Source organism: Protopterus annectens, chromosome 14.part0 (genome assembly GCF_019279795.1).
Source record: "Protopterus annectens isolate FY-2018-M chromosome 14.part0, PAN1.0, whole genome shotgun sequence".
NCBI lineage: Eukaryota > Metazoa > Chordata > Ceratodontiformes > Protopteridae > Protopterus > Protopterus annectens.
Window position 1 is genome coordinate 307572294 of NC_056748.1, and position 17875 is coordinate 307590168.

Here is a 17875-nt window from a genome sequence, read left to right on the forward strand (position 1 = left end):
ATGTAGCATCCAAAGTGGCCAGTATAAATGGTATGAGTTAAATGCCCAAATATAGACAAGCTCTGGTAGGGCAGTAGTACTTCAGTACATCTTTCTTAACTGTCCATCAGTCTGGATTAGTTTTCCAAATGTTTCTGATTCCAACTAGAAGGTACTACAAATGTTCTCTCAAGGAAAGCTAGTACTGTGGTGTGGGTTACACTGTTTATCAAAGGAGCTTTGGTGGAAAGACTGTTGCAGAAGTGTGGATAGCACATTACCATTAACTTGTTTTGAGTGTGGATTTGAATGAGTTTGCTCCATTTGTAGTCTTCTGACTATCATATGGATGTAGTTGTGGTGCACTAGCAGTACAAAACATGTTATTTTGCACTGTTTACAACAAATAAGTTTAGCAGAAGAACTGAGGGTAGTACAGTGCAGGGCTACTTTATTTAGAGTATATATCAGCTGATAACATTGGAGCATTAGCATGGCACCATCTTTACCTTTAAGTAGGGGTTCTTTGACAAACAAAAAAGTTGACCAGACAAGATAGCAACTGATGTCAGAGTAGAAGCCCTAAAAGCCCCCCAAAATAGTTGGTGGTGTTCAAAGATTTAGTTTTATTGAAAAACTGACCAGGAAGCAATTGATGTCGGTGAGTAAAAGCTCAACAATAATGAATATTGCTGTTATAGAGTCTATTCCTTGAGAATCTAATTTTGTATTGCCTATCTCACACATAGCTAGTTTTAATAACACTAATCTGGCACACTTGCCAAATTTATATAACCGATACTATGCAACGCAGTGCTCATTAATATATGTCATGAAGTAAATATCACTGTATGATAACTTTTTACATGGTACCAATTTAATACTTCTGATAGCAAGTGAAAAATAACTGAAGCAGTGAAAGTGAAACTTTTCTTGGGTGATGGTTTATTTATCTTTGTAATATTCACTTTGCACATTTAAGAAACTTGCAAATGAATGAAGCTAAACAGCACAGTGCAGAAGAATGAGTGGCTTACATTACGTGCTAATAAAATAAACCCAACTGTCTAGCTTATCGCACAGAAGTTATAGCTAGCAATTGTGCAGCAACATCACCCTTGTTTAAATACTTGTATCGCAACCCAACTCAAAAAAAACTTTTTTTTTTTTTTTTTGCATAATTATTAAGGTCTTTACCTCACAGATACAAAAGTACAAAGTTTAATTCTGACCTGTGGTTATTGGCTAGGTTTGTAATATCTGCAGACTAATAGACAACTGATATCTTTGAATGGTACTCAAAACCTGTGAACAACAGTCTTTACTCCATGAGGGCCTGAAGCATTCCATGGTTCCATGCCTCTGTATAACCAAAACACATTACTTTTATTGTTAACTAAACTCACAGAAATTTTCCACAGTGATACTGTTTTTACCTTTTCTATCATTTTCTTTTAAAATGCAGGTTGCTCCATATATCTGATATTTTTGCATGTCACAAACCTCCATTCTGTTTTCTGTCTGTTCCTCAATGAATAGATCTGTGATCCAATCTCAAATCTGGCCATGGCCACTTCCAAACTTTGGATCCGGTACTCGGGCTCTTCCCCTACCCATAATCCTTGTAAATAGAATGAACTATGTCAGAAGAGCTACAACAGATCTTGGTGCTCAGGAGAGTTTTGTGAAAAGCTTTTGAAGTTTTACCTTTAGATAAGTAACTCCTTTCCCTTTACTTTTTACCTTATAATTCCATCTATATATAAATCGGTTTCCCTCCTCCTTTCCTTTTATTACTAATCTTCTCCCTGGCGTAGTAGTATATCATCAAAACTTAAAAAAATCTTTATGTAATATTTTTCTAGATACTTTAGTCTTCTTTTACATCATTCTCTCTACCAACATGTTAGACACCCCATCAGATATTAAAAAGTGTTTTGCTCAGCCTCACAAACTTCCTACTTCTGACGCACGTGAGAAATGGGGACTTGTGACCCAGAGGTAGCTTGCTTCCTTTGTGAAGCCTTTGGGCAGAGAGCTTTAATTGAGACGAGAAACAAACTTATATTGAAGAGTGTCCTACAGACAAACTTAGGAGACAAGCCTTTTTCAGTGTATGGACTTAAGAATCCTTGTGAATTTAGAAAAATCCAGGCTAAAACCAGTTCAGTCTGTGGAATTCATCAGAGCAACTTTGGACACAAGATCTCGTAGTGAAGCTTCCACATTCAAGAATCTCCTCTCCATCAGCCAGCACTAGAACTTCTGTCCTACCAGAATCCACCGGCTAGATTTTGCATGCATGTTCTTCAGTGGACCATGGCAGTTCAGTGGTCAATCGGAACACAACCTTTATCCTTTCCATTAAATCTAACAAATGTGCAGGACACACATCCAGTGTTGGCTAGAGTCTCCACTTGTTACACGGGGGCATTCTTTCATTCTGTCCTTTCCCCAAGCCACAGTGACCACAGGCTCTTCTCAGCTGGGATGGGATGGGTTGGGACATTATCTAGGAAAGGCAGTCCAATTCACATGGTCTCAGACAGAGGCCAGTCTTCACATCATTGTTTTGGAGTTAAGAGCAGTCCTACTAACGCTGCAGGCTTTTCAGGTGTCATCTCCATACAAACAGAAAACGTGTCAGTTTGATAAATCAACAAACTGGGAGGAACTAGATCTTGCCCTCTGTGTTGAGATGCTATGAGAGAGTGACAATGGTTAATAGCTTCTCGATGCTTTATAATTGCAATGCATATCTTGGGAATAGCCAACATACTAGCGGACAAGTTGAGCAGATAGCTCCCTCATAAGTGGTTCCTTAGCACCTCAGTAATAGAGCGAATTTTTAGCCAGTGAGGTTGACCTTGTTGTAATCTCTTTGCCTCTCCCCACAACACCAAATGCACCAAGTTGTTCCATCTAATTCCCCACGAAGGAGAGTCACCTTGGGATGCTGTAATGCATCCTTGGTCACCAGGTCTCCTTTACACCTTCTCTCGACACCTCTGATTCTGAACTTCTTACAGAAAGCATCTGCAGTGAAGGTCAAGGTAATCCTCATAACCCCTTACTGGCCTCATCTAATTCACCCAACTTGGGTTCTGAGCTCAAACCCAGATTTAGTTTCTTGCCCACTGGGGCTGCCTCACCCAAACATTCAGTCCTCAAGCTAACTGCATGGTTTCTGCAATTCCAGTGATCGTTCAGCAGTCCAGGTTGTCATCCCCAGTTGTACACATTTCATCTTCTTCCCAGAAACTTTCCACTAGGAGGGTTTATAGAAATAAATGGACTGGTTTGCTATTTTGGCCTGTAGAGAAAAAATCTGATCCTTTTTTCAGCTCCCCTTCCATCTATTTTGGACTTCTTTGCACATCTTTTTCGAAGTAGTGCCAGCTCTTCCACTATTAAAGTTCATTTAGCTGTCATTTCTTCATTTCAGATAGGAGAGACTTGTATACCTGTAGCTTCCCTTAGACTGTTCAAGGCCTTTCTTCAAGGCACTTTCTTACTGTGACCTCCACTTAGAGATCCAGACCCTCCATGGGATATTACTATTCTTTTGCAGGCCCTGACTCGCCCTCCCTTTGAACTTGCTGCAAAAATGGATCTTAAGTTTTTATTCTGGAAGACCTTATTGTGGATGACTCTCAGTTCTGCAAACAGAATTTCGGAGTTGCATGCATTTTCCTCAAAGCCTGTTTTGTAATTTTTTCTTAAGGAAAGAGTATCTATGAAAACCAGTCCCTATTTCCTCCCCAAGGTGGCTTTGGAATCTTCCATTAATCAATCCATAAATCTTCCAGTTTTCTTCCCACGTTTTTCAAACAAGTGTGAATATACCCAACATTTACATGATGTTCATCATCAGTTGCATTTTTATCTACACTGCACTAAGCCCTTCAGAAAATCTGACGTTATTTCTGTCCTCCTTCACTGCTAAATTTGAAAAAGCTGTGTCCAAAGTCACCCTTTTTGATTGTTGACTCTGTGTATTTCACTTGTTTACCAAAATAGGGAATTCTTCTTTCTTCTAATTCAAAAGCACACTCTTCCAGATCTGTGGCTTCATCTACAGAATTGTTCCAATTGATGACGTGTGCTGCAGTTAACCAGTCTAAGGTTCATACCTTTGTCTACCATTACAATTTTTAAATGTGTGATTCAGTTCTAGGGCTTGTTTTGGGTTAGCTGTGATCTGGCATATTCTTCTGTGAGGCCTCTCAAGTATAAAAGTAGGTGAGGACTCTGTCTCATCTGTTGAGGAATGGACAGAAAGACATCATCAGATGCCAAAGTTATGTACTCACCATAATAATAGGTCTATTTTATCTGTTTCCGTCTTTTCCTCAACTTCCCTCCCACCTTCCCCTCTTTATATTGTCCTGGTAGCAGTATAGTTTAACAGTATCATTTCATTATAAATAAATAACCCACATATCTATGATCAATTGGTAACAAGGAAATAATATGTGGATGCATGAAGATCAAATACATCCTATATATGTAGTTATCCATTTAATGTTTATACTTATTTCCATAATACATCATTATATAAAATAAGTAAGACTAGACATATGTACTATTCATTTATTTATTTATGTATTTATTTGTATATCTATATTTACATTTATATATAGTATCAACATCTATAGACAGTTTATATGTTAAATAAATATTAGTTTAATAGAATATAACATGCTCATAACTGATAGGAATTGTCAGTAGTACCGTCATATTTTCATTTCCTTAAGATTTTATGTATTTGTTTATATATTTATATGATTTCAGATATAACATATATCGTGTTACATATGTATACTTAGATATATTTATGTATATATTTATTCACTTATTCACCTACAGATTTTTATTTATTTTTACTTATTTATACATTAGCGTATTTATCTATCTATCTATTTATTTATTGGTTTGATACATGAACTGTTATGGGGAAAGTAATTAATGTTTGCTTCAGTGGTGCATTAAATATGTAGTTATGAAACATGACTTGTACATAGATAATTAGGAGTTTGAATATACTATCTAAGTATTTGCTTAGTAATTATTAATATATCTGTTAGATTGTTATATTTTGTTTTTAATATTTGAGATATATATATATACAATATATATATCTCATATTACTTGAATTCACAATGTACAACTTTCACGTTTATTTTTAAGTATGCTATTTTAAAGAACTTACAATGCAGCTTGATTCTTCAGAAGACATTTCAAAATGTCTATAATTGATAGACTCAATACTATAGGATGAATGCTATCAGTACTAAATTTGAGTATGGCTTTAAAAGTAAATTATACTCTTCTATTAAAGAAAGATATTTGTTAATTAATTAATTAGATAAATGGTGCAATGAAGGATTGTAGAGTACTATTTAAGTTGAGCTGCTTCATTTTACAATGAAATCTGATGAAGCGTATCAAGGATACGTGAAAGCGCTCATTTCGTCTATTTTATTTGTTCGAATAAAGAAGAAGTTGGATTTTTACTGTGGACTGGTGATTACTTTATAGTAATAGAACTGTTACAGCCGTTTTTGCTCTGGTTCACCTGTGTTATATATTTGTATTAGTATCATTTCATTCTGAGATGGATCACAATGACTTGGCTTTGGCTTCTGAATAATTAGTCTTATTCTGTCCCTCTTTCCTCATACAGGAAAGAGGGTCCAAATGGAGAGATGATCAAATTAGCAAGCAAAGGAGACTAGTTTTGCTGAAACTGAGTTCATCTTCAAGTCTTGTTAAGTACCTTCACAAGGTGGACCTTGTTTTTACCAAATCTCACCAAGATGATACTGATATAGAGAATATATTTTGTATAGCTAAAAATAAAAAAGACAGCTGGACACACAAGTCCCAGGATAAAAAGGTGCCCAGTCCTGGTAGACTCATGGATGCTGGCATCCTCAAGACACTGAAACATTCCTACAATGGGATTAGACCAGTCTCAGGGGAAGGATGGCTCCCCTGTTGTAGAATGAAGTAGTAGGCTACAAAAACTAACAGGCTAAAAAAGAGCTATAAAGATGTTAGTGTGGACTGTTAAGGATAAGAAAAAAAAATGTGTATTGTTACTATTATGCAAGAAGCCCAGAATTTCCAGATAAAAGATATTCAGAAAGATTGAGAGAAATTAGAGGAAAGAAAAATAGTTGCACAAGAAAAACTGTTAAAGGTTTCAAATACAAATGTGTGTTCATTAATACAATAGATTCATGATAAGTAGACCAAGAAAGCTTGGGCCTTTTGGAAAAAGAAGCGACTGAGGAAGTGCAAAAGTGTAAGCAACAAAACCAAGATATTTTGAAAGGTATAAAAAAGAAACATAGGCATGGGAAAGAGAGAGATGATACAGTGTTGTATCCATGCAAAGGAGAAAGTTAAACTAATCAATACAAAAAGCGGCTCCATATATATTTAAAGAGAAGTACAGGCAAAGGCACACACATACAAAAAATTTTACAATACAGAAAGTAATTCACAAAGAGGTAACACAGAACAGAAAATTAGTAAAGCAGAAGTTAAACAAATACCTGCAAAGTGAAGGATTTAGTGTAGGTAGTCTAATACAGGTCATGTCACAGCATGATAGGGCAATGATTCCCGAAAGTAAGTATAAACAGGTGGAGCAGGAGACATCTGAAGAAGAAATGTACACATGGGAAAGAAAAAGAGATTTAATGTGGTGCAAATATTTATGCAGAGGAGAAAGCAAAATTAATCAATACAAAAAGAGCAGCACCAAATATATTTGAAGAGAAATACAGGCAAAGGCATCCAGATATAGAAAATTTTACAAGACAAAAAAATAAGAAAATAAAGGGGAAAAGTAGAAAAGAGGATTAGTAATGGAGAAGTTAAAGAAATAGAAACCGGAGTTATGGATTACCTATGAACATACCTGTCAACCTCTTAGAGTAAGAAATCTGGACAAAGCCATAAAAAAGTGGTAAAATATAGGGGCAGTTTTAAAATATTACTCTTACAAAATTAGCAAGGTCTTAGAATATCAGGTTTTGCATTACCATGACTTTTCAGAAGGGTATGAAGTCTAAAACTCAAATGTTTGTCATTATTTTCTAACTTCAGTCTTTAATGATTTGCCAATAATTTGCCAGAAAGTCACAATTTTATTAAAAATGGACCAAAAATATAAGGCAAAAATCTGGACATTCTGCAAATTTCTGTGCAGTTGAGAGGTATGCCTATGAAGTTGAGAGATTTAGTGAAGAAATCCAGCACTGATAATCTCACAGCATGGTAGAACAGTGAGTCCTCATACTAATGAAAAATGGGTGGAATGGGAAGCACTGATCAGTTGCCTCATGAAGATACTCTGCAGCCTTTTTTTTTAGAAAACCAGTACAAAAGTTCAATTGGAGTTGCACAACAAGGGAAGAAACGGAAAATGGTGACAATTCTGACTAGGATAATGTTATGCAGTGATAGGCCAGTGAGTCTCCATATGATGACATAAAATGCAGCTGAAGAGAATATGTCGCAGGAAGATGTTCTGGAACTTACTGTAGAATGCCCACAGGAAGAAGGGAACAAATAATATGCCCTCGGTTCAGAAGAGTATGATCTAAGGGATGAGTTTCTTCATTTAACAGAGATGGAAAGACGTATTAAGATTGATGAAAGAAATAATTATAGAAAGTCAATAAGACCCAAAATGTTAGAAGTCTTGTAAAACAAATGAACACAGTAGTCAAGACTATTAATAGAAATTCATGTGAAATAACAGAAAGAAATAGGATATACATTACATATAAATTAGTAACAGATAAAGTCTTACTGCCCTGTATTTTTGTGTAAGGGAAAGGGGAAAAAAATCAAATGCCATTGTGGAAGTATCGAATACTGTAAACTAGAAAGCAGTTAAGACAAGAAGCGTCACTGTTAGAAGAGTTTAGAAGAAGGAACAGATCAACAAAAATGCTTAGGTGCGATAAAAGCAACATGCAGTATTAGAACAGACCATTATCTATTGTACACTGTTACAAAAGTTATCAGCACAGCATAAAAACTTAGAAGATATGCAGATAAACATAATGGAAAAGTACGAAATAAGCAAATCATTGATGACCCAAAAGCATTATATAGAGAATTGAGAAACAAGGCAAAAGGAATAGAAACACTTAAAAAGAAGAAGAAATAGACACATTTTGGAAAAATATCTATGAAGACCCAGTGGAACATAATAAAGATGCTGAATGGATAAAAGAAGTTAAAGAAACAGTAAGAAGTTTAAATGTACAGGATATGAAATGGGATGAAATAACAGCCAGAGAAATTGAAACAAAATGAAGAAAAGCTCCTAATTGGAAAACCCTAGGCTCAGATGCAGTATGTAACTTCTGGCTAAAATTGTTAACATCTTTACATGAAGATTTAGCCCTGAGTTTGAACTACTTATATGCATACCCTGAACAGACACCAACTTGGTTAACAACAGGAAACATGATACTCCTCCTTAAGAGTGAACATGCAGGCTATCCTAAAAACTTTAGACCAATAACTTGCCTTCCTTCGATGTGTAAACCAAACACTAGAATTGATGCTGACAGAATTTATAGGCAGTTAGACGAACACTCAATCATGGAAATAGAACAAAAGGGTAACAAAATAAAGTCATATGGGACAAAGGATCATTTGTTATATTCATAATGGAGAATTGTAAATGGAAGACGCTAGGTATGGCATGGATAGATAACAAAAAAGCATTTGACAGCATCCCACATTCATTAAAGGAGTGCTTAGAGATATATAAGATGCATCCTACATTGATAATTACATTACAGTGACCATGTAACAGTGGCAAACCACTTTGCAGCTAAGCCACAACAAATGACAAATTATTATCCCAGGGATAAAAATTCAAATGGAGATATTCAGGGTGACTCTCTGTCACCATTGCTCTTTGATTTTTCTTTAATCCATTAAGCTGTCTACTTAACAGAGGAGGTCAAGGTTACAGTTCGACTCCCAGAAAACAACAAAGTGTAACAACTTACCTTTTTTGTGGATGGTTTAAAACTATAGTTTGTCAGATGAGCTGAAAGCACAAGTGGAAGTAGTCATAACTTTCCCAGATGATAAAGGAATGTCATTTGGTCTTGATAAATACGCAAAAGTAACATTTATAGCAGGAAAGCTGCAGAACAAAAAAAATATCAGTCTGGGACAGAAATGTCATGTAAAGGAATTACAAGAGGGAGTATATAGATATTTGGGAAATGATGAAGGATTGACAATAGAACATGAACAAATGTGAACAAAACTCTAAGTAATATTTTAGAAGACTAAAATTAATACTGAGAACAGCCCTGGCATCTAGGAAGAAAGTCAAAATAACAATGAAGTACCGCCACTCAGATAAAGCTGGTTATACTAAATAAACTTGAGTAAATGTAAAAAGAAGTAAACTTAGCACCATAACTCTCAATAGTGGAACACATTTATTAACTTACACTTGCTAGTACCCAAACATTTTCATTGCACAGGCTTCATCAGGCAAATAGTCAAACAGTAAAAAAGTGGCTTTAAATATCCTAATAAGTCTTGTGACTGAAATCATGTGACTTTTATAATTAAGCATTAAACCATAAGCATATACATATATAAAAAATGTGTATGAAAAGCATAAAATATACAATAATAAAAATATATACAATATGAAAAAATGTTTAAACAGTGTAGAAGTATAGCCATGGGAACTTCCATGGAAAATAGCTGTGACAGCTTAGTTATGAATAAATGGGAGTTGAAATTTGTTCTCTCTAAAACTAATAATGAATTTTTTTAAAAATGTATTATTTTACAGATGCTTTGTGGATGACTTGTTTTTAATATGGAGTGGTTTTCTTGCTTCTTTTAATGTTTTTTTTGTATTTTTAATTAACTACTGATTTTTGCATTTTAAACATTTTATTCATTTTACACAAATAGACATTTTAGATATTCGATTATTTAAAGGAACTACTGGTAAGATAGAAACAAATTTATTTAAAAGAACAGGTTAAAAAAAACACATCTCCACAAAAGCAATATGCACTCCCCTCACATATTCAATAATATAGTTAAGAATCAGCTTACACATGTTGCAAGACTTAATACTAGAAAAGAAGGTATGAATAAACAGTTGGATGCTATGGCTAGAGATTTTATGCAAAGAGGATGTAAAGAAAAAGATGTTAACAAGCTAGTTGTAGAAGTACAAAGGAATAGTGAAAATCTAATTGTAGAAGTACAAAGGAATAGTGAAAATCTAATAAGACCTATATTTTTCTGAAAAAAACTGTTTCTTTAAGCAATCAGAAAACTGTAGACAACAATCTAACAACAAAATGTAATAATACTACAGCAAATGTTAGATGTGTTCTCACTTATGACACCAAAACATGTCAAGTACAAGAAATTATAAAGAAATATTGGTTTATGATGCAATATTTCCCTAGCTTTAAAGACATTACTCCAGATCATTTAACGTTTTTTATAAGAAATCTGCTAATCTTAAAAGTATTTTGTGCTATAAAGAACAGGAGAAATATATTAACAAAGTAACATCTTCCAAAGTAGGCACATGCCATAATTGCCAATTTTGTATGTATATTTACACTGAAAAATATGTTTTCATCTAGTTAAACGAGTACCATTCTATCTAAAGACTTATGGAACATGTGATACAAAAATATCAGTTATATGCATGTATGTAAGTCATGTAATGATTTCTATATAGGTGAAATGAATAGAAAGCTAAAGGAATGAATTTATGAACATACGTCAGATATCCAAAGATAAATAGAAACTAATACACTTTATAAGCACATCAAGGATACTGACATGACCCCCAAATTCTATTTTTTAATGCTACAAACAGAAAATGAAAGTATTAGAGGGGGAAACATTAAAAATAATACTGAAATGAGAACAAATGGATTACTCGTTTTAAGGCACAGCAAACTCCTGGTGTTTAATGACAGTTTTACATTGAAATCAGTTTTAAGTGAATTAAGAGAGAGAATAAAATGATTAAAAATTTAATGCATTTTTTATGTATTTTTATTATTGTATGTATTGTGCTTTTCATGCACATCTTTCATATGTGTATATGCTTGTTTCTTTAAATCCTTAATTATAAAAGTCACATTGTTTCAGTCAAAAGACTTATTAGGATATTTAAAGTTGCTTCTTTTACTGTTTGACTATTTGCCTGGTGAAGCCTCTATGGTGAAAAGTCTTTGGATAAATTTGTTCTACTATCAAGTGTTGTGGTGCTTGTTTACTTTATTTTTACATCTAGGAAGAAAGTCCAAGCTATACACAAATTTGTTTTTCCTCTTCTTACAGTTTTGGGGTAACTGAGTGACCCAAAAAGGTATTGGATCAGTTGGACAGGAAAAGAAGAAAAATGCCTCGTGCTTATCAAATGATGTATAAAAATCAGTGTCTACCAAGATTATATATTTCTCGTTCTGAATGAGGTATGGGTCTCCTCAAAATCTATTACATGTTTAAATCTGCAGTCATAGGACTGCATACATGTATAGTGAACTCCTAAGATCCAAACTTAGTGAAAGTTGTTGAAACATGAAGAGAACAAGTCTAACGTGACCTCCTTGCTGAGTTTAGCAGACGCATATTGCTGTCAAGCGGGAATGGAAACCAAACCAGAAATAGATAAAAATCGGCCTGCAACTGAATGAATGTGCCAAAAAACAAATGAAAGTATATAAGGAGAAGGATCAGAGAAGAAGGCAGAAAATGTAGAAAAGGCAGAAATATAGTTGTAAGTGCAGAAAACTGGAACAACTACGTATTGTTTAGGATCTGATGTAGGAATGGTTAATGAGAGGTGAATTTAAACCAAAAGATGAAAGGTTAATATTGGCAGCCCAGGATAGCAGACAAGGTCCACTGAGCATGTGAGAGAAACAGACAAGTGCAGGTTCTATAAAACAGAACTGGAAACAGTTGCAAACCTTGTTGCTGGATGTGATACACTATTGGCAGGGGCCTTGTATACTGAAAGGCATAATAATTTGACAAGATTATTGCACTGGGGATTGCATAAACATTTACAGTGTTGAAGTAGCTGAGAAGCATTGGAAACATGGGCCACAAAGAGAATAATGAAGTTTATATTACATGGGATCATCCATTACCAACAGTTAAAAAAATAGATTCAAGAAAACCAGATATAGTAGTCTATGAAAAGAAGACAAAAGTATTATTGATTTGCTACACCTAATGATTACAGTGTCTTACGTACAGAGATACACAGTCATAAAATACCAGGATTTGCAGGCAGAAATGAGGGCATTGTGGAAGAAGGATACCCAGACAGTTCCAATCGTAGTAGGAAAAATGGGTCTCATAAAGAATTTACAGTCTTGTTTAGATGTGCTACTGATGCATGTAACTCTATATGAATTGCAGGAGGAGTCAGTTCTAGGCACATTGCGGGTGCTACAAAGAACACGTTTAGCTAATATCAACGATTGAAACAATGCTAATTTCATGAGCTATAATCATACTTCAGTTTGGGAATGGGGTCCATTTCTATTATTATAGTAGAAACCCAAAAGACTTGGAGAAATTAAACCAAGAGTTACCACCATTTAAGTCACTTGCTCTTTAAAGGTACCTTACAGATAGATGTATATTAACATTTTGCATTGCCTTTTTTGAGCAGATAAAGTCTATTTGAAGTAGCTCATTCTGTTCACAGGGATTATGGTTGGGGGGGGCTGAGCACCAGATCCAGGGCTTGGAAGTGGCTGTGGCCAGTTCCGAGATCCAGTCAAAGACCCATCCATTGAGGAAAGGACATAAACGGACAACAGAGATCTCTCATTGTAGTGAGTACATAGGTTTTGTGTTTCTCTTCCATTTAACAGATAGCTGGCATGTATGTCTTCTTCACATGAAAACTACTGTTTTGTTTGTGTCTTTATTGATACCGTCCACCACCAGTTTTCTTCCTTGAAATCTTCTCTGTAACTTGAGCACGTTATTTAAACTGAGGTGTAACCAAGGTGCTGTATAGAAATGGTCACCTCCTTAACCCAGTAATCATTTTTAGTAGCAGAACACCTTAATATCATTTAGAAACTTCTTGCACATATTGAACTTAGTATTTCTGTTTAGCAGACACCCAAGCTCCTAAGCTTTTTTTTCTGTCATTGGACAGCTGCATAATCTCTTCCACTGGTACATATTTGACATCTGTGTCCTACCCAAACTGCATGACTAGACCAGTTTTGCTGTTTAAATTTAAGCCACTATGTCTCTAATGCAAGCTCTGCATTAAGCACAGTTTGACTCGAGAGTAATTAGATTGTTGAAACAATTTTATTTATTGGGCCGACTTATCTAAGATGAAAAATATGGTTCCGCACTACTCTCCCTAATCTCAGAAATCTCACCCATTACCTTGAGGTCTATCTCTTGGCTATTCTGAAATAACACCCCAGAGTCCTCATACTCATCCATGGACTGTGATTCACAGATTCCTTCCTGCTCACTTTCCTGATGAGATGAACAATGTCACCTTCCTCTAGTTCTCCCTTCCCTTGTTGTTCCAGGGTACTCCAAGATGAACTAGAAACTTCTCATAGTGTGGACTAGCATAAAATTGAATTTGCTTGACAGATTGCTGATCTTCTCTTTCAGAAAACTTAAATTGTTTTCCTTGTGGGGGGGGGGGCTTCCTAAATGTATTGAAATGAAGTTTTCAGAAGCTGGTTTTGTCTCGTGTCAAATAACAAAATCGATGCAGTGTGAGATGAAATTCTTTTTACTTCAGTTCATTGAAGGCTTGGCACTACATACAGGGTTATGCACTTCAGTTAAATAAATTTGACAGGGCTAAGCCCGTTTACCCCAGTGTGCTGCAACCTCAGCACTGATTATGTTAAGTAGTGAGGCATAGGTACACCCCCCACAAAGCATGCATACACACACGCATACAGACAACTGACAGAAGTCTTGTTTATCTTTTGATGAAGGCAGACTTGCTGCTGCAGAGCATTTTTGATTAACCTGATTTTTCTTGCAAACATGACAAAAGTCCTGGTAGGAAGTGACCTTCTCTGTTCTTATACACGACTTTTTCTTTAAGTGGTGATCTGTCGCACACAACCTTTTTTATGTGTGTAAATATATTATTTGTTGCTTTTCTGTTATGTTTAGACAGTTTTACTGAAAATAATTAAATTCTGTCAAACTTGGCATTATTTTCCCATGGTATTACAGGCTTGACTTTGTATTCATTGTTGTTCTTTAATTCTTGACTATTTAGTAGCATGTGACAGATGATTTTATTATGTGAAAATATAAGTGAATACAGACTTTTGCAGTTTTGAAAGACTGGACACTTGACTTGATATGTGTATACTGAACATATGTTTAAGCATACGTTTTGTGTTTGCCTTGGGCTGGTAGATGTACAACAGTTGTTGTAGTTCATCTATCCTTGTGTTGACTTACTCATGTCCTGTCTAAATTTGGAATGATTTATGTTTTATTTTTAACTTTGCTTTCAAAGCATTAATCCTTTTTTGCTTTGTGAGGTGGAGCAGAAAATGAACAAGATGGACTGGATCACCCTTCTGTTGAAGTTTCCCTGGATGAAAATGCAGGAATGCTAATGGATGGATTTGAGAGGACATATGATGGCAAACTGAAATGCCGCTATTGCAGTTATGCAAGTAAAGGAACAGCGAGACTAATTGAACACATAAGAATTCACACAGGTAATGTAAACACAGTACTTTTGAACAAATTGTAAGTTTTTCTTCATGCTATGTGCATCTCATGTCATATTAAATTTGGTTACCGTATTGAATGGTAACCGCTTCATAATGACCATGCCATCTGAATGTGGGCTTATCCTAGTGGTTCCTTATGTACTAGATTATATCAGTGATTCTGTTGAACTTTGGACTATGATGCTAAATATAACATTATACGACGACCCCCCATTAATATTCAAAAACGTGCACGCTGATTGGTCAGCATGCATGTTGTAAATCGGAGTTATAGTAATGGAAAAAGGTCCAGTCGCCCGGACTTTTTCCATTACTATAACTCTTTTTTTACAGCAATGGAGAACATCTCCATTGCTTCACACTGTCTCGCTATGTTAAACAAGTTTAACATAGCGAGACAGCTTTAAAAAAAGCAATGGAGATTCTCCGTTGCTTTTTTTTAAAGCTGTCTCTCTATGTTAAACTTCTTTAACATAGCGAGACAGTTTGTAAAAAGCAATGGAGATCTTGCTTTCTCCTTTGCTTTTTTTCAAAACTGTCCCGCTATGTTAAATGGGTTTAACATAGTGAGACCGCTTTAAAAAAGCAACAGAGATTCTCTGTTGCTTTTTTTAAAGCTGTCTCGCTATGTTAAACCCATTTAACATAGCGAAACAGTTTGTAAAAAGCAACGGAGACCTTGCTTTCTCCGTTGCTTTTGCCCACAGCTCTGATGTACTGCGTAAGCATACGCATGCACAGTACATCAGAACTGCCGCAGAATACCAGACAGCTGCGGAAGGGCAGCAAGGAGGCATTATACAATGCCATTATTTAAGAAAAGAAATTGTTATTTTTTTTTAAATAATGTCATTGTATAATAGCATTAACCCACTTCTGGGTGTGGGTAATGCTGGATTTACCCACGGTTGGCTTTGTTTGACCACCCGGGCTTCAACCTCATGACCAAACCTCACCAACCATGGGTAAATCCAGCATTACCCACACCCAGGCATGGGTTATTGCTATATTATATCTGGTTAAAAAAAATTTTCTATAATAACCTTCAAAGTAATTCTAAAACCTCCTGGATCTCCATCAGCTATGTAAACCTGGTCAGGCTACACAACACACACATTCTTCAGCTACCCATAGTGACAACAGCAACATTGCCCACCTTTTCAGAACCTACTTTGCACAAACTAGCAAGTTATTACTCAACAGCTCCTCCCCTGCCTCCTTACAAGCCCCACTCCAAGTCAGTAACCACCCTTACACTTCCTCTCTACAACCATTCTCCACTGCTTAAATTCAAGATTACTGCCCTAGTACATGACAGTTATACCAGCGGAATACATACAAATGACAGCTGAAGATGTAGCCTGTCCAGTGTCCATCTTGATAAGCTGCTTTTTTAAAGAATCTTATCTCCCACTCCTGTGGAAAACACAATCCTGCATCTTACTACTACACAGTGATAATCCAAGCGTTGAAAGTACACCATAAAACAAGCAAAAAGGCGAACGCTGACACCACACTATGTAGCTTGAGAAACTGAAAATAATGAAGCAAACTCGTGCAAACCAGCAGGACAAAGTAAAACCACTTTTAATAACAGTTGAGCGCTTTCAGAGCTTTCCTGAGGAAGCCTGTATTGTAACAGGTGAAAGCGCTCAACTGTTATTAAAAGTGGTTTTACTTTGTCCTGCTGGTTTGCACGAGTTTGCTTCATTGTTTTCAGTTTCTCAAGCTACTACACAGTGATGGTAATTTCCACCCAATTGCAATCCTTCCTCCTCTATCTAAAGTCCTTCAGAAATACATAGAATATCAGCGACTTAACCATGTCACACAAAACTCTTTCCTCTGCATAACTTGTTTTTACCCTCATCACAGAATCACCACTGCAGTACTTGGTTTCATCAGCACAGTAGTTTATTATTAATTTGTCTTTGTTTACTGGGAAAGTCTGACTTGGTAATACCAATTTTCAGAGGTGGCCTGGGAAGAAAAGCTCTATTTGCTTACGTTGCATTATACCAAGTTCCAGTAAGCATCCAACAAAATAAAAGTAAACATTGTTAGCTTTGTTGCCTGAATTATCAAAGACCTTTGACACAATTTCTTGCAGTAAATTCTTGTCCAGGCTATTACTTCTAGGTCTTAGTAACTCAACATTGAACTGGTTCCATAGCTACCTTATTAGTAGGCCCTAGGCAGTAAAATGGCAAAATCACTTCTCCACCTTTCTTCGCATATCCTTTGGAGTCTCCCAAGGCTCTCTCTGTGACCCTATAGTATTTAATATCTTCATTAATGATCTGCACATAGCTAGTAAACGTGCCTCCATCATGCAATATGTAGACGACAGCCCACAACCAAAAAAAAAAAAGCTAAAACAACTTGCCCATAAATCTTTCTCTTAAATCAAAAGATGGCTATTTAACTCTCAACTGCTTCTGAACCTCATCAAAATAAAATTAATACTTTTCACCCTCAATCACCTTACACCTCTAAAGACAAACTTCTCTGTAGCCTCTGATAACTCCACTACTAGGTGTATACATAGATGAAAACTGAAGTTATACTACTACATTCCGCACATGGTATAAAAAAACACCAAAAACCTATCTGTCTTTATAGGATCAAAGAAATCTGGTTAGACCACTCCAAAAAATAAGACCTCTATCCACCTTGATAGCTAGATTATAGGTTCATAGGTAAGTACTAGGCTATCTGCCTGAGGGCATCTAGAAGTCTAGCCAGAATGTGTTGGCTTTCGCCGCCTCCTTAGATTAGTTCCCTGTGCCTTGGTCCAGCAGAGCCATTAGTTCCCTGTGCCTCTGTCCAGCAGAGCGACTGTAGTGATCCCCGAGGTAAACTGTTTCCCATCCACTCGTCAAGGTTTCTCTTGAAGAGTGGTTATTGAGGGGCTCTGCCTAATGTAGATTGGAATCCTGTTCCAAAGCATGGGGGGAGTCTCTGGGACAGGAATCTATCCCTCCAGCACGCCCTATTTATCGTTGTGGTGAGGTTTAGATCCCTAGAGCGTGTGGCTCTTGGGGATTTTTTTTTTTTTTTTTAGGTGGAGCATGACCATCAATTCTGGATTG

The 17875-nt window shown here is 35.9% G+C and overlaps 1 protein-coding gene across 5 annotated transcripts in view; it reads left to right on the forward strand.

Moving 5' to 3' along the window:
- Window positions 1-17875, forward strand: part of IKZF5 (IKAROS family zinc finger 5) — a 282876-nt gene that overhangs the window by 132924 nt on the left and 132077 nt on the right. For 4 of the 5 annotated variants that reach the window (XM_044056026.1, XM_044056027.1, XM_044056025.1 and 1 more), the window contains one exon: window positions 14586-14768. In XM_044056026.1, the coding sequence (XP_043911961.1) occupies window positions 14586-14768 (183 nt within the window). The remainder of the gene's footprint in view (window positions 1-14585; window positions 14769-17875) is intronic. The other variant, XM_044056030.1, reaches the window with a different exon arrangement.